The sequence below is a fragment of the Cherax quadricarinatus genome, chromosome 93 (genome assembly GCF_038502225.1).
Source record: "Cherax quadricarinatus isolate ZL_2023a chromosome 93, ASM3850222v1, whole genome shotgun sequence".
Classification (NCBI taxonomy): Eukaryota; Metazoa; Arthropoda; class Malacostraca; order Decapoda; family Parastacidae; genus Cherax; species Cherax quadricarinatus.
In genome coordinates this window covers 9130090-9153525 of record NC_091384.1, presented here as the reverse complement: position 1 = coordinate 9153525, position 23436 = coordinate 9130090, and the positions used below count along the sequence as shown (strand labels likewise).

At 44.5% G+C, this 23436-nt stretch overlaps 1 protein-coding gene across 1 annotated transcript in view; it reads left to right on the top strand.

Annotated features, from left to right (window-relative positions):
- Positions 1-3934: 3934 nt before the first annotated feature.
- Positions 3935-23436, top strand: part of LOC128703386 (uncharacterized) — a 148150-nt gene continuing 128648 nt past the window's right edge. The window contains exon 1 of the mRNA XM_053798017.2: positions 3935-5087. Within this exon, the coding sequence (XP_053653992.1) occupies positions 5055-5087 (33 nt within the window). The 5' untranslated portion in view covers positions 3935-5054. The remainder of the gene's footprint in view (positions 5088-23436) is intronic.

Genomic DNA, 23436 nt, shown 5'->3' with positions numbered 1-23436 from the left:
ATGCTCGGTGTTATACTCACCCCAAGATCTTTCTCCTTGAGTGAGGTTTGCAGTCTTTGGCCACCTAGCCTATACTCTGTCTGTGGTCTTCTGTGCCCTTCCCCTAACTTCATGACTTTGCATTTGGCAGGATTAAATTCGAGAAGCCATTTGCTGGACCAGGTGTCCAGTCTGTCCAGGTCTCTTTGAAGTCCTGCCTGGTCCTCATCAGATTTAATTCTCCTCATTAACTTCACATCATCTGCAAACAGGGACACTTCTGAGTCTAACCCTTCCGTCATGTCGTTCACATATACCAAAAATAGCACTGGTCCTAGGACCGACCCCTGTGGGACCCCGCTCGTCACAGGTGCCCACTGTGATACATCATTACGTACCATGACTCGTTGTTGCCTCCCTGTCAGGTATTCTCTGATCCATTGCAGTGCCCTTCCTGTTATATGCGCCTGATGCTCTAGCTTCTGCACTAATCTCTTGTGAGGAACTGTGTCAAAGGCCTTCTTGCAGTCCAAGAAGATGCAATCAACCCACCCCTCTCTCTCTTGTCTTACTTCTGTTATTTTATCATAAAACTCCAGAAGGTTTGTGACACAGGATTTGCCTTCCGTGAATCCGTGCTGGTTGGCATTTATACTCCTGTTCCGTTCCAGGTGCTCCACCACTCTCCTCCTGATAATCTTCTCCATAATTTTGCATACTATACACGTCAATGACACAGGTCTATAGTTTAGTGCCTCTTTTCTGTCTCCTTTTTTAAAAATGGGAACTACATTTGCCGTCTTCCGTACCTCAGGTAGTTGCCCAGTTTCCAGGGATGTGTTGATTGTGGAAAGTGGCACGCACAACATATCTGCTCCCTCTCTAAGGACCCACGGGGAGATGTTGTCCGGTCCCATTGCCTTTGAGGTATCGATGTCCCTTAGCAGTTTCTTCACCTCCTCCTCATCTGTATGTATGTCGTCCAACTCTTGTTGGTGTATTCCTTGCTTGTGTCCCCATCTGGTCTGTTCCCCCAGAGTCCTTCCTGTCTCTACTGTAAATACTTCCTTAAATCTCTTGTTTAGCTCCTCACATACCTCTTGATCGTTTCTTGTGCACTGAACCTAGCACTACCCAGACACCTAGAATTAGTCAGGAACCCAACCTTTCTAAACCACCTAATTCCAGCCCCTAACCATCTCCCTAACTAGCACCTAACCACCTTCCCCTAACAATGTCACTTAACCTCACCTAATTTCTAACCAGATTTAACCAAACATATCCACTTTTACCTAATTACAAATGTACCTACTTAACTTCACAAATCTTGTGAATACAGAGCATGTGTGTGTGTGTGTGTGTGTGTCAGGTACACACACACACACACACACACACACCTCAAAGATTCCTCAAAGGTGATGGGACCAGATCACATCTTTCCATGGGTCCTGAGAGAGGGAGCAGAGGCGCTATGTGTACCACTAACAACAATCTTCAACACATCTATCGAAACAGGGTGACTACCTGAGGTATGGAAGACAGCAGACTTAGTCCCAGTTTAAAAAAGGAGACAGACACGAAACATTAAACTACAGACCAGTGTCACTGACATGTTTGTTATGCAAAGTCATGGAGAATAATATCAGGAGAGTGGTGGAGCCCCTAGAAAGGAATGAGCTTATTAATGACAACCAGCACGGTTTCAGGAAAGGAAAATCCTGTGTTACAAACCTACTGGAGTTCTATGACAGGGTGACAGCAGAAAGACAAGGGTAGATTGTGTTTTCTTGGACTGTAAGAAGGTTTTGACACAGTTCCACACAAGAGATTAGTGCAAAAGCTGGAGGACCAAGCAGGGATAACAGGGAAGGCACTCCAATGGGTCAGAGAATACCTGACAGGGAGGCAACAGCGAGTCATGGTACATGACAGGGCGTCAGAGTGAGTGCCTGTGACGAGCGGGGTTCCACAGGGGTCAGTTCTAGGACCAGTGCTGTTCCTAGTATATGTGAATGACGGAAGGGATAGAGTCAGAAGTGTCCCTGTTTGCAGATGACGTGAAGTTAATGAGAATTCAATTGGATGAGGATGAGGCAGAATTACAAAGGGATCTGGACAGGCTGGAAGCCTGGTCTGGCAACTGACTCTTGGAGTTTAACCCCACCAAGTGCAAAGTCATGAAGACTGGGGAAGGACAAAAAAGATCGAAGACAGAGTACAGCCAAGGGGGCAGAGATTACAAACCTCACCGAAGAAAAAGGATCTTGGGGTGAGTATAATACCGAGCACATCTCGTGAGGTGCACATCAACCAAATAACTGCTGCAGCATATAGGCGCCTGGCAAACCTATGAATAGCATTCTGGCACTTCAGTAAGGAGCTTTCAGGACTCTGTACACAGAGTACATCAGGCCTATATTGGAGTATGTAGCACCATTGTGGAACCCACACCTGGCCAAGCACGTCAAGAAATTAGAGAAAGTGCAAAGTTTTACAGCAAGATTAGTCCAGGAGCCAATGGTCATGTCCTACGAGGAGAGGTTAAGGGAAATCGACCTGAAAACACTGAAGGACAGGAGAGAGAGGGAGGACATGATAACGACATATAAAATACTGAGAGGAACTGACAAGGTGGACAGAGACAGGATGTTCCAGAGATGGGACACAGCAACAAGGGGCCACAGTTGGAAGTTGAAGACTCATACGAGTCACAGGGATGTTAGGAAGTATTTCTTCAGTCATAGAACTGTCAGGAATGGGAATGGTCTGGGAAGTGACGTAGTGGAGGCAGTTTCCATACACAGCTTTAAGAAGAGTTATGCTGAAGCTCACAGAGCGGGGAGAGAATGGACCTAGTATCGACCAGTGAAGAGATGTGAATCGACCCCTGCAACCACAATTAGACGAGGACACGCACACACGTTATCACCCGCTGGTTCAGAGGCCTACATGGTAGGCCTAGTCTCTGCTGCTAGGCCGCTTTAAACCAGTCTACTCTCTGCCTAGTGTAGTGTTCACACCTGTGTTCACTAGTGTTCATCTGTGTTCACGAGTGTTCACCTGTGTTCACCAGTGTTCACCTGTGCTAACCAGTATTCACCTGTGTTCACCAGTGCTCACATGTGTTGATCAGTTTTCACCAGTGTTCACTTGTGTTCAGTGTTCACCAGTGTTCACCTGTGTTCTTCAGTTTCGCCTGCATTCACCAGTGTTCACCAGTGTTCACCAGTGTTCACCTGTGCTCACCAGTGTTCACCAGTATTCACCAGTGCTCACCACTGTTCACCTGTGGTCACCAGCTTTCTCCTGTGTTCATCAGTGTTAACCAGTGTTCACCTGTGTTCATCTATGCTTACCAGTGTTCACCAGTATTAATCTGTGTTCACCAGCGTTCCCTATATTCACCAGTGTTCAATTGTATCCAATTGTGTTCATCATTGTTCACCAGTGTACACCAGCGTTCACCTGTGTTCATTATTCACCAGTGTACACCAGTGTTCACCTGTGTTCACCAGTGTTCAGTGTTCACCTGTGTTCACCAGTTTTCACAAGTGTTCATCAGTGTTCACCTGTGTTCATCATTGTTCAGTGTTCATTATTCACCAGTGTACACCAGTGTTCACCTGTGTTCACCAGTGTTCATTATTCACCAGTGTTCACCAGTTTTCACCTGTTTTCACCAGTGTTCACAAGTGTTCACCAGTGTTCATCAGTGTTCACCAGTGTTCATCAGTGTTCAGTGTCATTAGTGTTCAGTGTTCATCAGTGTTCACCTGTGTTCACCAGTGTTCATTAGCGTTCACGAGTGTTCGCCTGTGTTCTTCAGTGTTCATTAGTGTTCAGTGTTCATCAGTGTTCACCTGTGTTCAGTGTTCATTAGTGTTCAGTGTTCACCTGTGTTCATCAGTGTTCGCTAGTGTTCACTTGTGTTCATCAGTGTTCAGTGTTTATTAGTGTTCAGTGTTCAGTGTTCACCAGTGTTCACCTGTGTTCAGTGTTCGCCAGTGCTCACCAGTGTTCACCAGTGCTCACCTGTGTTCAGTGTTCACCAGTGTTCACCTGTGTTCAGTGTTCACCTGTGTTCATCAGTGTTCACCTGTGTTCATCAGTGTTCATCAGTGTTCAGTGTTCACCTGTGTTCACCAGTGTTCACCAGTGTTCACTAGTGTTCAGTGCTCATCAGTGTTCACCTGTGTTCATCAGTGTTCACCAGTGTTCAGTGTTCACCAGTGTTCACCAGTGTTCACTAGTGTTCAGTGCTCATCAGTGTTCATCAGTGTTCACCAGTGTTCACCAGTGTTCATTAGCGTTCACCAGTGTTCGCCTGTGTTCTTCAGTGTTCATTAGTGTTCACCAGTGTTCATCAGTGTTCACCTGTGTTCAGTGTTCATTAGTGTTCAGTGTTCACCTGTGTTCATCAGTGTTCGCTAGTGTTCACTTGTGTTCATCAGTGTTCAGTGTTCATTAGTGTTCAGTGTTCAGTGTTCACCAGTGTTCACCTGTGTTCAGTGTTCGCCAGTGCTCACCAGTGTTCACCAGTGCTCACCTGTGTTCAGTGTTCACCAGTGTTCACCTGTGTTCAGTGTTCACCTGTGTTCATCAGTGTTCACCTGTGTTCATCAGTGTTCATCAGTGTTCAGTGTTCACCTGTGTTCACCAGTGTTCACCAGTGTTCACTAGTGTTCAGTGCTCATCAGTGTTCACCTGTGTTCATCAGTGTTCACCAGTGTTCAGTGTTCACCAGTGTTCACCAGTGTTCACTAGTGTTCAGTGTTCACCTGTGTTCATCAGTGTTCACCAGTGTTCAGTGTTCACCAGTGTTCAGTGTTCACCAGTGTTCACTAGTGTTCAGTGTTCAGTGTTCACCTGTGTTCATCAGTGTTCACCAGTGTTCAGTGTTCACCAGTGTTCAGTGTTCACCAGTGTTCAGTGTTCACCAGTGTTCACCAGTGTTCACTAGTGTTCAGTGCTCATCAGTGTTCACCTGTGCTCATCAGTGTTCACCAGTGTTCACCTGTGTTCACCTGTGTTCACCTGTGTTCACCAGTGTTCACCAGTGTTCACCAGTGTTCAACATGAAAGCAGCAATAATTGCCTCCATTATACGGGTAGGTAGTTTACTACAACCACTACTACACCTGCAACAACTCTTACTGCTGCAACAAGTACAACTACTACTATTACTACTACAACTAGACACAAATGCAACTAATACAACATTTTATTGTGGCAAGGTATAGAGTAAACTCCTGCATTGACTGGTTCGTGGTTGTTCGATTTTGTCCTGGTTAGATCTGAAAATAAATGGTATAAAATACCGACACAATGGAAACATAAACACATATGCAGTTTAATGTGATCCTTTATTGACAACGTTTCGCCCATATAGTGGGCTTTTTCAAGTCACACACAGATCTACCTAGCGTGGAAGGTACGCGAGTATTTATAGTCAGGTTCAGAATGTTGAGGTCAGGTGGAGAATGCTGCATCTGATGATCTACCGGGTGGGGTTATAGAGTCTTGGGTAGCTTGGCAGGGGTATTGAACAAGTTGTGAGTAGACCTTCTGCAGTGTTCTTCCATTCTTATGTTTTTATGTGGGATAGCGATGAAGAAGTTTCTTGGCAAGTGGTTCAGCTATGTTATAGAAGCCATTGTTCTGGTTGAAATTGTTGGTTATAGAGATAAGCGATGATTCCAGGATTCTTCGGTATTGAGTGTTGTCTTCTGTGGCGATAAGTCTTGAGTTTCTGTAGTTAATTAAATGGTTGTGTGAATTGCGATGTTGTACACAGGCATTCCTTGTATCGTCAGTCCTGCTTGCATATTGGTGTTCTGAAATACGTGTTTGGAGGTCTCTTGATGTTTCGCCCACGTATAATTTGTTGCAGTCATTACAAGGGATTATGTATACCCCTGCAGAGGATGGAAGCTTGTCCTGTCTACTACTGGTGATGTCCTTGATGGTCGTGGTTGTGGAGGTAGATACTTGGAATGATGTATTGGAAAAGATGTTGGAAACATGTTTGGCAATAGAGTTGGTGGGGAGGACTATGTATCTCTTCTCGGCAGTGTCTTCTCTGGGTGTGTTGAAGATGTTTAATGCCCGCCGTCTGCAGTCTCTGATGAAGTGACGAGGATAGTGGAGTTTAGAAAATACTTGTTCAATTATAGTGCATTCTTCCTCAAGGAACTCATTGCTGCAGATTCTGAGTGTGCGCAGGAAGAAGCCTATAATTACACCACGTTTAGTTTTGGTGTCGTGGTGAGAGTAGAAGTGGAGAAGATCGTTTTGGTTGGTTGGTTTTCGATAGACTTTAAAACGAAGTTCATGGTCAGTTTTGCAGAGAAGAACATCAAGGAAAGGAAGAGTGTTGTCGACTTCTTCTTCAAGTGTGAACTGGATTGAGGGCTCGACCTGGTTGAGCTTGTCTTGGAGAGCTTGAACGTTGAAGCGCCTGGGAGTTATGAGGAGAATGTCGTCAACATAACGGAGCCAGATGACAGACGAAGGAATAATGGTGGAGAAACTCTTGGCTTCCAGATGTTCCATGTATAGGTTCGCCAGGACGGCACTGAGTGGCGAGCCCATGGGTAGACCAAAAGTCTGTTGAAAGAGGTGATTTTTGAAAGAGAAACACGTAAAACCGACACATAGTTCAACGAGGTCGATGAAATCGCTGACTGGAATAGAAAGATCAAGTGAATCGTCAATTTTTCTGTGCAGAAGATCGATGGCTTGTGTAGTAGGTACTTTGGTGAATAGGGAAGTTACGTCAAGGCTGGAAAGTTTCTTGTTCCTGATGTTGATGTTGCGAATGCGATTGAGAAGATCACCCGAGTGTTTGAGATGTGCTGGACTGATAGTGCCCAAGAGTTTGGAGAGGTGTTTAGCCAGAATTCCTGAGAGTTGGTGGGGAGCACTGCCTATTCCCGAAGATATGGGCCTCGATGGGATACCAGGCTTGTGAGTTTTTGGTAGACCGTACATTCTGGCAGGTCTGGGGTTACTGGGTATTGTGTGCAGAAGTTTCTTCCCTTGTTCTGAGTTCCTCAGAATGCGGCGAGTCCTTTGAAGAAAAGTTTTAGTAAGGTTGTCCACTTGGTTAGTTGTGAGAGGTTTGTAGGTATCTGGGTCATTAAGTAGATTGAGCATTTTGTTCCTGTAGTCGTCAGTGTTCATGACACCAATACGCAAGCAGGACTGACGATACAAGGAATGCCTGTGTACAACATCGCAATTCACACAGCCATTTAATTAACTACAGAAACTCAAGACTTATCGCCACAGAAGACAACACTCAATACCGAAGAATCCTGGAATCATCGCTTATCTCTATAACCAACAATTTCAACCAGAACAATGGCTTCTATAACATAGCTGAACCACTTGCCAAGAAACTTCTTCATCGCTATCCCACATAAGAACATAGAACACTGCAGAAGGTCTACTCACAACTTGTCCAATACCCCTGCCAAGCTACCCAAGACTCTATAACCCCACCCGGTAGATCATTAGATGCAGCATTCTCCACCTGACCTCAAAATTCTGAACCTGACTATAAATACTCCCGTACCTTCCACCCCAGGTCATCGGGTCATCGCAAGATTGAGACCAGGACTACGATCTTGGCGAACATTATACATACATACACCCCAGGTAGATCTGTGTGTGACTTGAAAAAAGCCCACTGTATGGGCTAAACGTTGTCAATAAAGGATCACATTAAACTGCATATGTGTTTGTTTCCACTGGTTAGATTTCTTATGGAAGTGCTAGATCACTCCCTACGAAAGAAAAGACTGGGCAGGCTGTGCAAAATAATCCCAGTGAAAAGTTGGGACGCCATTAGTACAATAACAGAAAATACAAGAGTCAGGGGCCCAAGATTGAATTACCAATAGACCCCTGGCTGCCTTCAAGAGGGAGCTGGACAGATACTTAGAGTTGGTGTTGGATCAGGCGGGCTATGGTTCGTGTGTTGGACTACGTGTAGCCAGAAGTAACAGCCTGGTTGATCAGGCCTTGATCCACCGGGAGACCTAGTCGTGGACAAGATCGCAGGTACGTTGATCCCCGGAATACCTTCCAGGTAAGTAGACTCCAGGTCTATATAGTGAGAGATATATACCTCTCAGTGCATTTACAATGAGAGACATGCAGCACTGTGTATAAATCATGCCTTTATTTTTAACAACAATACGGTAACTCTTAACGTTAATACAACACTTGTGAACTATGATTCAACCAGGTTTGATTCGAGAAACCAGAACAGGAGAAATTAATAGAGTGTTTTCACCTATATACATAGACTAATGAATAGGTGGAGAAATATTAGGGTTCCTCCTCAAATATTTCATTTTCTTTAAACACAAAATAGAAGAAAACGTAACAATTTTGATGGGTGACTTAAATTTTTTTTGGCTGCATAAGGATTTGTCGTAATCTGTGTTCTGTATACTCACCTATTTGTGGTTACAAGGGTCGATTCCCAGCCCCTGTGTGTGTTGTGTGTTGTGTATTGTATGTTGTGTGTGTGTGTGTGTGTGTGTGTGTAAGTTTATTCAGGTATAAGTATACATAAATACAGTTACATAAATTATCATACATAACAGCACATGTGTAGATTACCTAAGAAAACCCCAAAAAAGTCAGACAAAATAACAGCTAAGTAACTTAACTATGTAAACATCAGTTACAATATAACGAAATATACTAGGAATAACGTAAACTGAGCTATTTACAATAATATTAAAGATTGGGTCAGATCACAGTAATAGATACATGTATGTTAGTTATACAAGAAGTCACTCTCCCTTTCTGTAGCTACATTCATTAGTTACCTTTCGGCTCTCTTTTTGAACTGGTTCATGCTATGACTGGCTTTGACATTTACTGGCAGCCCGTTCCATACCTTTATTACTTTTCAATAAAATGTATTTGAAGCCTGACCACTGACTGTGGGCACTACAAAGCTGTGTTCCCTTCCCCTAGTATTATGATTGCTTTAGTTCCCAGCCTTGACAAACTTGGCAACAAGATATTCTGGACAACGTGAGCAATTTTATAAACGCGATTTAACCTAAGTTTTACTGTCTTCAACATTCAGCATATCTGGTTGCTTAATTCATCCTGGCCTACATGTTCTCTTGGTCCCAGGTCCAGGATGAATCTCACCATTTTGTTCTTTATTTTGTTAAGGCAGAGTAACATGTAGAGCAAGAATAATCTATATGGCATTGTATAAGAGCTAGACAGAGGGTCCTGCGAGCCACAGTAAGTAGACACTTTAGTAAGTTTATTCAGGTATACACAAATACAGTTACATAGAATTATCATACATAGCAGCATGTGTGTAGAGAACCTGGGATAACCCAAAAAAGTCAGACAGAGTGACTTATTTCCATTGGGGTCTGGTATTCTTTATCTTTACTGCGCTCTTCTGTATCAGTTCTCGACATACTTGGGTCAAAGGGATTCCCAGATATTACACTGAAGATACTGAAGTGATGGGTTCCCTATTACACTGAACTTGAAAGTCATTTACCCCTTTTCATTTTATTTTTCGCACCATAGTGTATGGCTTCCGTTTTCCCGAGGTGTAACGATTTGCTTATAACCATTTGCTGCAGGACTCTAGTTCTAGTGATAGTACGTTATGTACATCTTTACCTGACACTAACAGAGCACTGTCATCTGCATACAACAGAAGCTTACACTTGACATTGGTAGGCATGTCATAGGAACAGTAAGGGACCCAGAATACTACCTTGGGGAACCCCACATGTTACCGGCAGGGATTTTGATTCTGTGCTGTTAACAATTTGTTTCTTGTTACTCAGGCAGGACTTCAACTAGTCTACAGAACGTATGTCCATAGCTTGTAGTTTCTTACATAATATATTGTGGTTAACCGTATCGAAGGTCATTTGCAAGTCCAAGGTCACCATACCTGTGAGACTCCCTAGCGACATTTCAGTTCTCAGGTAGTCCATCAGGTTAATTAAGGAACTGTCAGTCGAGTAAGATCTGAAGCATGATTAGTAACTATGGAGAATGTTTTTATCATTAAGATACTAACTACTTGACAATACACCGCCTTCTTTAGTATTGTGGATATCACAATGACTATACTAACAGGCCTATAATTTCTAACATCAGACTTACTATTTTTCTTGAAGATAGGAATAACTCTGGCCTCCTTGAACTCCTTTGGAATGGTATTAGTGGTGATGGTCAGATTTATTATGTGCACAATGGAGATTGGTATTTCTTTTAGGATCTTAACCAGGATGTTATCTGGACCGGTGCTCTTAGTTGGGTTTAACTTTGTTAAATCCACGAACTCATAAGATACACCTACTAGTTGGCAATTGTTTGGGGTAATGCCTCTATTATTGTAATAAGTTATAAATATATTGGAGTCTGTGTAAACTGGCAGTTTACTTACTAATGTTGTTGTAACAGTTGTGTAGTATGAATTAAAGCAATTTGCCACTGTTCTTGTTGCATGACATACCTTGTTATCGATATTTAGCACTATGTTAGATCTGTGTTTATGGCTGTACCCTAGCTCTTTAAGTTGTTGCCAGAGGTTCTTGGGGTCATTCTTGCAGTCTTCGATTTTTGAGCAATAGTGTCTTACCTTTGCTGCTTTTATGAAATTCTGCGCTCTGTTTCTTACCTTTGTTGCTTTTATGAAACTCTGCGCTCTGTTTCTTACCTTTGTTGCTTTTATGAAACTCTGCGCTCTGTTTCTTACCTTTGATGCTTTTATGAAACTCTGCGCTCTGTTTCTTACCTTTGTTGCTTTTATGAAACTCTGCGCTCTGTTTCTTACCTTTGTTGCTTTTATGAAACTCTGCGCTCTGTTTCTTACCTTTGTTGCTTTTATGAAACTCTGCGCTCTGTTCCATACCTTTGCTGCTTTTATGAAACTCTGCGCTCTGTTTCTTACCTTTTCAATATTCATTTAGTGCTGCAGTATCCTGTCTGTTTGCCTTAAATATTTTAAGCAACTGATCCCTGAATTTGATATTATTTAATATCTCATTAGTTATTTGGGGTTCAGTTCTTTGTTTAATCCTAACTTCTTTAATTAACTGGCGCAGTATTATCAATGATAACAGTGAACATGATTCTGAATTATCATTTATCTCTGTGCATCACATCATAGTCCTATCACAGTTGTGTAGACTATTTACCAGTGTTTCTGCACTGTACTTTCTAGTTGACCTCGTTTTTATTACCCTGTGTAGGTCTATCCATTCCCTGATTTTCCTGGTGCAATAAATAGTTACTAAGAACTGTGGTAATAACACCCAACTGACAAATGTTATCGGAGAGGTTACAAGGTATGTGGTTGAGTATGGTGGCTGAGAACTGTGTGATCTGGCTGGTGCATTAACTAGTTTAAATATAACTATTTAATCCTAGAATTTGCTTATACCTGTTACCTGTTATTTTGCTGTTGATAACAGATATTGAAGTTTCCCAGTTTTATTGTCTTATTGTGCTTAATTCTGGACAAGATTCTCGAAAAGTTTTCCAGGAACTGGTCAGGGGTTGTTAGGTAAGACACATATGCAACAGTTAGGTATCTTTATTTCGAAACGTTTCGCCTACACAGTAGGCTTCTTCAGTCGAGTACAGAAAAGTTGATAGAAGCAGAAGATACTTGAAGACGATGTAATCAGTCCATCACCCTTAAAGTTTTGAGGTGGTCAGTCCCTCAGTCTGGAGAAGAGCATTGTTCCGTTGTCTGAAACAATATGAAGTTGAAGTGACAGAATGGGGCTTTATATAGTGCCAGGAGGTGAGACGTAGGTTGCTTTGGGAGGGCAGGTCCCTCTCAAACCCAGCCGTTCTCACTAGTAGAGGTTGTCGAAGTTGATGGTCTGTACCAAGATACCCTTGTGTTGCAGTGTCTGACAGAATGAACATTAAAATGGTATAAAATACCGACAGATTGTTAGGTCAGGGGTGGGAGGGCAGTAGCTAGTTCCTACTAGCATGGCCTTGGTCTTACTAGCAGCATCTCAGACCATACAATACCCAGATTATTGTCATACGTATGTGTGTGTGTGTACTCACCTAATTTTGGCTGAAGAGATCGATTCATAGCTCCTGGCCCCGCCTCTTCACTAGTCTTTACTAGGTGGCCTGGTGGCTAAAGCTCCCGCTTCACACACGGAGGGCCCGGGTTCGATTCCCGGCGGGTGGAAACATTCGACACGTTTCCTTACACCTGTTGTCCTGTTCACCTAGCAGCAAATAGGTACCTGGGTGTTAGTCGACTGGTGTGGGTAGCATCCTGGGGGACAAGATTAAGGACCCCAATGGAAATAAGTTAGACAGTCCTCGATGACGCACTGACTTTCTTGGGTTATCCTGGGTGGCTAACCCTCCGGGGTTAAAAATCCGAACGAAATCTTATCTCTTATCTCTTACTCTCTCCTTGTTCCATGATCTTTATCATACCTCTTCTTAATGCTATGTATATACCCTGCCTCCGCTACATCATTTTCCAGACTATTCCACTTCCTGACAACTTTATGACTGAAGAAATACTTCCTAACATCCCTGTGATTCATCTGTGTTTTCAGCTTCCAGTTGTGACCCCTTGTTGCTGTGTCCCATCTCTGGAACATCCTGTCTCTGTCCACCTTGTTGATTCCTCTCAGTGTTTTGTATGTCGTTATGTCCCCCCTGTCCCTGCTGTCCTTCTGTGTCGTCAGATCGAGTTCCCTTAACCTCTCCTCGTGGGACATGCCCCTTAACTCCGGGACTAGTTTTGTTGCAAACCTTTGCATTTTCTCTAATTTTCTGAAGTGCTTGGCTGCATACTGGTGCTGCATACTCCAGTATGGGCCTGACGTACACATGTACAGGGTCCGGAGCGACTCCTTACCGAGATGTCTGAATACTGTTCTGAGGTTTGCTAGGCGCCCATATGCTGCAGCAGTTATTTGGTTGATGTGCACCTCAGGAGATGTGTTCGGCGTTATACTCACCCCAAGATCCTTTTCCTTGAGTGTGGTTTGAGTGTGTGTGTTTGTGTGTGTGTGTACTCACCTAGTTGCATTCACCTAGTTATGGTTGTAGGGGTCGAGTTACAGCTCCTGGCCCCGCCTCTTTACTGGCCGCTACTAGGTCACACTTCCTGCTCCATGAACTTCATCATACCTCTTCTTAAAGCTATGTATGGGTCCTTGGTGTGTGTGTGTGTGTCTCTGGTCTGTCTGTATCTGTGTACTCGACCATGTACCTGCAGGGGTACGCAGCTCCTGGCCCCACCTCTGAAGTGCATACCCACACGTGCGCATTACATCATATTTGTAGCTTCTGGGCACACCTGAGTGTCGCCTAGGTGCCACCCATGCACACATATGTAACTTAGCACATATGTCACCTAGGTGCCAGGCAGGCGCACTTAGGTGTAACGTAGTAGCACGTATGTCACCTAAGTGTCACCTAGGTGTCACCTAGGTGCCACCTAGGGGCCACCCATGCGCACATAGGTGTAACGTAGTAGCCCATATGTCACCTAGGTGCCGGCCATGTGCACTTAGGTGTAACGTAGTAGCACATATATACCCTAGGTGTCACCTAGGTGTCAGTCATGCGTACGTAGGTGTAACGTAGTAGCACATATGTCACCTAGGTGTCACCTAGGTGCCAGCCATGCGTACATAGGTGTAACGTAGCAGCACATATATCACCTAGGTGTCACCTAGGTGCCAGCCATGCGTACAAAGGTGTAACGTAGCAGCACATATATCACCTAGGTGTCACCTAGGTGCCAGCCACCTTCCCCTGGCTGCGACCTTCGTCAAATAATCACACACTGGAGGAGACTTAAAGCCGACCAGGCAACCCACACTTCCCCATTAACCACCATGTGTTCCAACCCATAACTAGCCCATTCATGGATCTTGTGTAACCCTATTCATGGGGCACTATGTAATCCCGTTCATGGGGGCCCTATGTAACCCCATTCATGGGTTCTGTGTAACCCCATTCATGGATTCCTATATAACCCCATTCATGGGTTCCAACGTAACCCCATTCATGGGTTCCAACGTAACCCCATTCATGGGTTACTATGTAACCCCATTTATGGATTCCTATGTAACCCCATTCATTCAATCCTATATAACCCATTCATGGGTTAATATGTAACCCCATTCATGAGTTCCTAAGTAACCCCATTTATGGGATCTATGTAAACCCATTCATGGGTTCTATGTAACTCCATTTATGGACCCTATAAAAACCCATGAATGGGGACCAGTGTAACCCCATTCATGGGATCCTATATAACTCCATTTGTAGGCTCTATGCAACCTCATTCATAGGCCCTACATAAACCCATTGATGGGTTCTGTGTAAACCCATTCATGGGTCCAATGTAACCCCATTCAAGGGTTCCTCTGTAACACCATTCATGGGTTCCTATGTAAAATCATGGGGTAATATGTAACCCCATTCATGGGGTCCTATGTAAAAACATTCATGGGGTCCTATGTAACACCATTCATGGGGTCCTATGTAACGCCATTCATGGGGTCCTATGTAATCCCATTCATGGGGTCCTATGTACCACCATTCATGGGGTCCTATGTAACACCATTCATGGGGTCTTCTGTAACACCATTCATGGGGTCCTATGAAACGCCATTCATGGGGTCCTATGTAATCCCATTCATGGGGTCCTATGTACCACCATTCATGGGGTCCTATGTAATACCATTCATGGGGTCCTATGTAACACCATTTATGGGGTCCTATGTAACACCATTCATGGGGTCCTATGTAACACCATTCATGGGGTCCTATGTAACACCATTCATGGGGTCCTATGTAACACCATGGGTTCCTATGTAACACCATTCATGGGGTCCTATGTAACACCATTCATGGGTTCCTATGTAACACCATTCATGAGGTCCTGTGTAACACCATTCATGGGTTCCTATGTAACACCATTCATGAGGTCCTATGTAACACCATTCATGGGGTCCTATGTAACACCATTCATGGGGTCCTATGTAACACCATTCATGGGTTCCTATGTAACACCATTCATGGGGTCCTATGTAACACCATTCATGGGTTCCTATGTAACACCATTCATGAGGTCCTGTGTAACACCATTCATGGGTTCCTATGTAACACCATTCATGAGGTCCTATGTAACACCATTCATGGGGTCCTATGTAACACCATTCATGGGGTCCTATGTAACACCATTCATGGGTTCCTATGTAACACCATTCATGGGGTCCTATGTAACACCATTCATGGGTTCCTATGTAACACCATTCATGAGGTCCTGTGTAACACCATTCATGGGTTCCTATGTAACACCATTCATGAGGTCCTATGAAACACCATTCATGGGGTCCAATGTATCACCATTCATGGGGTCCTATGTAACACCATTCATGGGGTCCTATGTAACACCATTCATGGGGTCCTGTGTAACACCATTCATGGGGTTCTATGTAACACCATTCATGGGGTCCTATGTAACACCATTCATGGGGTCTTATGTAACACCATTCATGGGGTCCTATGTAACACCATTCATGGGGTCCTATGTAACACCATTCATGGGGTCCTATGTAACACCATTCATGGGGTTCTATGTAACACCATTCATGGGGTCCTATGTAACACCATTCATGGGGTCTTATGTAACACCATTCATGGGGTCCTATGTAACACCATTCATGGGGTCCTATGTAACACCATTCATGGGGTTCTATGTAACACCATTCATGGGGTCCTATGTAACACCATTCATGGGGTCTTATGTAACACCATTCATGGGGTCCTATGTAACACCATTCATGGGGTCCTATGAAACACCATTCATGGGGTCCTATGTAACATTCATGGGGTCCTATGTAACCCCATTCATGGGGTCCTATGTAACACCATTCATGGGGTCCTATGTAACACTATTCATGGGGTCCTATGTAACACTATTCATGGGGTCCTATGTAACACCATTCATGGGGTCCTATGTAACACCATTCATGGGGTCCTATGTAACACCATTCACGGGGTCCTATGTAACACTATTCATGGGGTCCTATGTAACACCATTCATGGGGTCCTATGTAACACTATTCATGGGGTCCTATGTAACACCATTCATGGGGTCCTATGTAACACCATTCATGGGGTCCTATGTAACACCATTCATGGGGTCCTATGAAACACCATTCATGGGGTCCTATGTAACACCATTCATGGGGTCCTATGTAACCCCATTCATGGAGTCCTATGTAACACCATTCATGGGGTCCTATATAACACCATGAGGTCATATGTAGCACCATTCATGGGGTTCTATGTAACACCATTCATGGGGATCTATGTAACACCATTCATGGGGTTCTATGTAACACCATTCATGGGGTCCTATGTAACACCATTCATGGGGTCCTATGAAACATTATTCATGGGGTCCTATGTAACACCATTCATGGGGTCCTATATAACACCATTCATGGGGTCCTATGTAACACCATTCATGGAGTCCTATGTAACACCATTCATGGGGTCCTATGTAACACCATTCATGGAGTCCTATGTAACACCATTCATGGGGTCCTATGAAACATTATTCATGGGGTCCTATGTAACACCATTCATGGGGTCCTATATAACACCATTCATGGGGTCCTATGGAACACCATTCATGGGGTCCTATGTAACACCATTCATGGGGTCCTATGTAACACCATTCACGGGGTCCTATGTAACACCATTCATGGGGACCTATGAAACACCATTCATGGGGTCTTATGTAACACCATTCATGGGGTACTATGTAACACCATTCATGGGTTCCTATGTAACACCATTCATGGGTTCCTATGTAACACCATTCATGAGGTCCTGTGTAACACCATTCATGGGGTCCTATGTAACACCATTCATGGGGTCCTATGTAACACCATTCATGGGGTCCTATGTAACACCATTCATGGGGTCCTATATAACACCATTCATGGGGTCCTATGTAACACCATTCATGGGGTCCTATGTAACACCATTCATGGGTCCTATGTAACACGATTCATGGGGTCCTATGTAACACGATTCATGGGGTCCTATGTAACACCATTCATGGGGTCCTATGTAACACCATTCATGGGGTCCTATGTAACACCATTCACGGGGTCCTATGTAACACGATTCATGGGGTCCTATTTAACACCATTCATGGGGTCCTATGTAACACCATTCATGGGTCCTATGTAATACGATTCATGGGGTCCTATGTAACACCATTCATGGGGTACTATGTAACGCCATTCATGGGGTGATATGTAACACCATTCATGGGGTACTATGTAACGCCATTCATGGGGTCCTATGTAACACCATTCATGGGGTCTTATGGAACACCATTCACGGGGTCCTATGTAACACGATTCATGGGGTCTTATGTAACACGATTCATGGGGTCCTATGTAACACGATTCATGGGGTCCTATGTAACACCATTCATGGGGTCCTATGTAACACCATTCATGGGTCCTATGTAATACGATTCATGGGGTCCTATGTAACACCATTCATGGGGTACTATGTAACGCCATTCATGGGGTGATATGTAACACCTTTCATGGGGTCCTATGTAACACCATTCATGGGGTCCTATGGAACACCATTCATGGGGTCCTATGTAACATTCATGGGGTCCTATAAAACACCATTCGTGGGGTCCTATGTAACACCATTCATGGGGTCCTATGTAACACCATTCATGGGGTCCTATGAAACACCATTCATGGGGTCCTATGTAACACCATTCATGGGGTCCTATGAAACACCATTCATGGGGTCCTATGGAACACCATTCATGGGGTCCTATGTAACACCATTCATGGGGTCCTATGTAACACCATTCATGGGGTCCTATGTAACACCATTCATGGGGACCTATGAAACACCATTCATGGGGTCTTATGTAACACCATTCATGGGGTACTATGTAACACCATTCATGGGGTACTATGTAACACCATTCATGGGTTCCTATGTAACACCATTCATGAGGTCCTGTGTAACACCATTCATGGGGTCCTATGTAACACCATTCATGGGTTCCTATGTAACACCATTCATGAGGTCCTGTGTAACACCATTCATGGGGTCCTATGTAACACCATTCATGGGGTCCTATGTAACACCATTCATGGGGTCCTATGTAACACCATTCATGGGGTCCTATGTAACACCATTCATGGGGTCCTATGTAACACCATTCATGGGGTCCTATGTAACACCATTCATGGGGTCCTATGTAACACCATTCATGGGGTCCTATGTAACACCATTCATGGGGTCCTGTGTAACACCTTTCATGGGGTCCTATGTAACACCATTCATGGAGTCCTATATCACCATTCATGGGGTCCTATGTAACACCATTCATGGGGTCCTATGTAACACCATTCATGGGGTCCTATGTAACACCATTCATGGGGTCCTATGTAACACCATTCATGGGGTCCTATGTAACACCATTCATGGGGTCCTATGTAACACCATTCATGGGGTCCTATGTAACACCATTCATGGGGTCCTATGTAACACCATTCATGGGGTCCTATGTAACAACATTCATGGGGTCCTATGTAACGCCATTCATGGGGTCCTATGTAACAACATTCATGGGGTCCTATGTAACAACATTCATGGGGTCCTATGTAACAACATTCATGGGGTCCTATGTAACAACATTCATGGGGTCCTATGTAACATTCATGGGGTCCTATGTAACAACATTCATGGGGTCCTATGTAACAACATTCATGGGGTCCTATGTAACAACATTCATGGGGTCCTATGTAACACCATTCATGGGGTCCTATGTGACAACATTTATGGGGTCCTATGTAACAACATTCATGGGGTCCTGATTACTTCCAAGACATACAATAATCATGCACAACACCAACACACACACGCGAGTGAAACCAGGGTGAAATGTGTGTGAAACATGGGCTAAACATGGGCTAAACGTGGGTGAAACAGGAGGCTGTGTTGTGTAGTAGTGACAGGTTAGAAGGCGGTGTTGAAGAGCCAGGGGCAGCCAGTGTTGCTCTTAAGACTAGATGAAAGGTGTTTGCCTGAGGGAACGTGTGTGTGTGTGTGTGTGTGTTGTGTTGTATGTGTGTGTGTGTGTGTGTTGTGTTGTGTGTGTGTGTGTGTGTGTGTTGTGTGTGTGTGTGTTGTGTTGTATGTGTGTGTGTGTGTGTGTTGTGTTGTGTGTGTGTGTGTTGTGTTGTATGTGTGTGTGTGTGTGTGTTGTGTTCTGTGTGTGTGTGTGTATGTGTGTTGTGTGTGTTGTGTGTGTGTGTGTGTGTGTGTTGTGTTGTGTATGTGTGTGTGTGTATGTGTGTTGTGTGTGTGGTGTGTGTGTGTGTTGTGTGTGGGTTTTGTGCTCGTTTTGTGTGTTTACTCAATTGATGTTGCGGGGGTTGAGTCATAGCTCCTGGTCCCGCCTCTTTGCTGGTATCCCTGCTCCATGAGCTTTATCATACCTCTTCCTAAACCTATGTATGGATCCTGCCTCCATTACATCACTCTTCAGACTGTTCACTTCCTAACATCCCTGTGATTCATCTGTGTCTTCAACTTCCAACTGTGTCCCCTTGTTGCTGTGTCCAATCTCTGGAACATCCTGTCTCTGTTCACCTTGTCTATTCCTCTCGGTATTTTATATCTCGTTATCATGACGTCAAATCTCCCTCAACCTTTCATCGTAGGACATTCCCCTTAGCTCCGGGACTAGTCTTGTTGCAGACCTTCGAACTTTCTCTAATTTCTTGACGTGCTTGACCAGGTGTGGGTTCCAAACTGGTGCTGCATACTCCAATATGGGCCTGATGTATACGGTGTACGGAGTCTTGAACGATTTCTTATTGCGGTGTCGGAACGATGTTCTCAGGTTTGCCAGGCACCCATATACTGCAGCAGTTATCTGGTTGATGTGCGCCTCAGGAGATGTGCTCGGTATTATGCTCACCCCAAGATCCTTTTCCGTCAGTGAGGTTTGCAGTCTTTGGCCCCCTAGCCTGTACTCTATCTGCAGTCTTCTCTGACTTTCCCCAATCTTCATGACTTTTCCCTTTTTTGTGTTAAACCCCAGTGGCCAGTTGCTGGACCAGTCCTGCAGCCGGTCAAGATCCCTTTGTAGTCCTACCTGATCCTCACCCGTCTAAATTCTTCTCATTAGCTTCACATCGTCTGCAAACAGGGGCACCCTGAATTTATCGCTTACATCATGGCATTCACATATACCAGAAACAACACAGGTCCTAGGGCTGACCCCTGTGGAACCCCGCTCGTCACAGGCGCCCACTCTGATACCTCACCACGTCAGGAATTCTTTGATCCATTGTGGTGCCTTTCCTGTTATACCTGCCACATCCTCCAGCTTTTGCATTAATCTCTTGTGAGGAACTGTGTCGAAAGCCTTCTTACAGTCAAAGAAAATGCAGTCTACCCACCCCGCCTCTTCATTGGTCGCCACTAGGTCCACTCTTTACCTGCTCTGTGAGCTTTATCATACCTCTTTTTCCTTTATCATACCTCTGATTCCACTACATTACTCTCCAGATTGTTTCACTTCCTTACAACTCTATGGCTGAAGAAATACTTCCTAACATCCTATGGGTGTGTGTTTTGTGTGTACATTTTGGCCCTGAGTGTCGTACCCACGAACAAAAAATGTGTATTTATTGGCATATCCGAGTTCTCTCTCTCTCTCTCACTCTTTTTTTTTTTTTTTTTTTTTTTTTTTACACAGGGTTTGACAAGGTTAAGGATCCCTAGCTTTATTGACAAGCTATTTACAGGTTAAGGATTCCTAACTTTATTGACAGCTATTTACAGGTTAAGGATTCCTAACTTTATTGGCAAGCTAAGAGCTGTTACCTACATCAGCTCATTTGAAAGCATTTTTATTGTTATGAGACATACAAGTAGGGAACAGGATGAAGTTGGAGCCATCTGTGGGCCAGCATTTTCATTTGATCAACTGACTTTATCTCGTTGACATCATTATGCTGTACGAATGTGTTCCATACTCGAGTCATCCTGGGTATGTATGATCTCAGATGGAGTGATGTTCTGGAGAAGGGTACAGCCAGAGTGAAGTTGCTGCTTTCTGCCCGTCTTGTGGCATAAAAGCTTGTTTCACGCTGTCCTCGAAGTGGATCCAAGTGTGGTACTTTGACAATATTGGCCTTGTACATAACAGTAAGGCCACCCACATCCCTCCTATGTTGAAGGCTCTGCTGAAATGACAGATCTATCCAGGATGGGTCCAGGCGAGAGATGAGACGTCTTGCTCTGTTCTCTACTCTGTCAAGCAGTCGCAGATGAGAGGGGGGGGGGCAGGCAAACCAAGAAAGTGGAGCATACTCAAGGTGTGAGCGTACTTGTGCCTCGTACAGGATCTTGCAACCCCTACTGTCAAGCAGATGCGAGATACGGCGAAGTGCTATAAGCTTCCTGGCTGCCTTGTTTGCAAGATTTACAACATGGTTCTTCATGGTTAGTTTGGAGTCAAATTTCACCCCAAGGATATCAACTTCTTCTCCAGGTGCCAACACCTTCCCATTCATCCTTACTACTGCACCAGCATTACCATTATGGGGCCTAGAGACCATCATCATTTGCATTTTCTCAGGTGCAAATGTTACTTGCCATCAATTTCCCCAAGCTGATATAGTTCTTAGCTGGTGATTGATGTAGCTTAGAGCAGCTGGCATTTCTTCTCTTGAATAAGTGAATGTCATTGTACAGTCGTCTGCATATGCATGGGATTCTGGGATGAGATGAAGAAGGTCGTTGAAGTAGACATTCCATAACAATGGTCCCAGCACGCTTCCTTGTGGAACACTTGCCCCAATAGGATGTCTTGCTGATTCCGTTCCATTGAGAACTACACTTAGAGATCTACCATGAAGGTAATCACTGAGGAGACATAGCGTAGAGCCTGCAATTCCCAGTGCTTGAAGTTTTGCTAAGAGGCCCTGGTGCCACACCCGGTCGAAAGCGCCAGCAATGTCCAGTGCTACCACACAGCTGACTTTGGCTTCATCCAGTGACTGGTGCCACTTAGTGGAGAGGTTTAACAACAGATCAGCAGCAGAGTAACCTTTCCTGAAGCCATATTGACGATCACAAAGTAGTGAGTGGTAGTCAAAACACACTCTCTCTCTCTCTCTCTCTCTCTCTCTCTCTCTCTCTCTCTCTCCGTTTACCAATACTGGAGACGCAGGTGTTAATACCTGTGACAGGTGTCATTTCGAGTGACACCTGTCAATCATGGTGACACACACACACACACACACACACACACACACACACACACACACACACACACACACACACACACACCACACACACACAGATACGCACACACACACACACACAGATACGCACACAGACACGCACACACACACACACACGTACACACATGCACACACACACATACACTCACACATACACATACACACACACACATACACATACACACACACACACATACACACACACATACACACACACATACACACACACACATACACACACACGTACACACACACACACACACGTACACACACACACGTACACACACACACACACATACACACACTCACACACACATACACACACAGACACGCGCACACACACAGACACGCACTCACACACATACAAACGTACAGACATGAAGCATTAAACTACAGACCAGTGTCACTGACATGTATAGTATGCAAAATCATGGAGAAGATTATCAGGAGAAGAGTGGTGGAACACCTAGAAAGGAATGATCTCATCAACAGCAGCCAGCATGGTTTCAGGGACGGGAAATCCTGTGTCACAAACCTACTGGAGTTCTATGACATGGTGACAGCAGTAAGACAAGAGAGAGAGGGGTGGGTGGATTGCATTTTCTTGGACTGCAAGAAGGCGTTTGACACAGTTCCACACAAGAGATTGGTGCAAAAACTGGAGGACCAAGCAGGGATAACAGGGAAGGCACTACAATGGATCAGGGAATACTTGTCAGGAAGACAGCAGCGAGTCATGGTACGTGGCGAGGTGTCAGAGTGGGCACCTGTGACCAGCGGGGTCCCGCAGGGGTCAGTCCTAGGACCAGTGCTGTTTCTGGTATTTGTGAACGACATGACGGAAGGAATAGACTCTGAGGTGTCCCTGTTTGCAGATGACGTGAAGTTGATGAGAAGAATACACTCGATCGAAGACCAGGCAGAACTACAAAGGGATCTGGACAGGCTGCAGAACTGGTCCAGCAATTGGCTCCTGGAGTTCAATCCCACCAAGTGCAAAGTCATGAAGATTGGGGAAGGGCAAAGAAGGCCGCAAACGGAGTACAGTCTAGGGGGTCAGAGACTACAA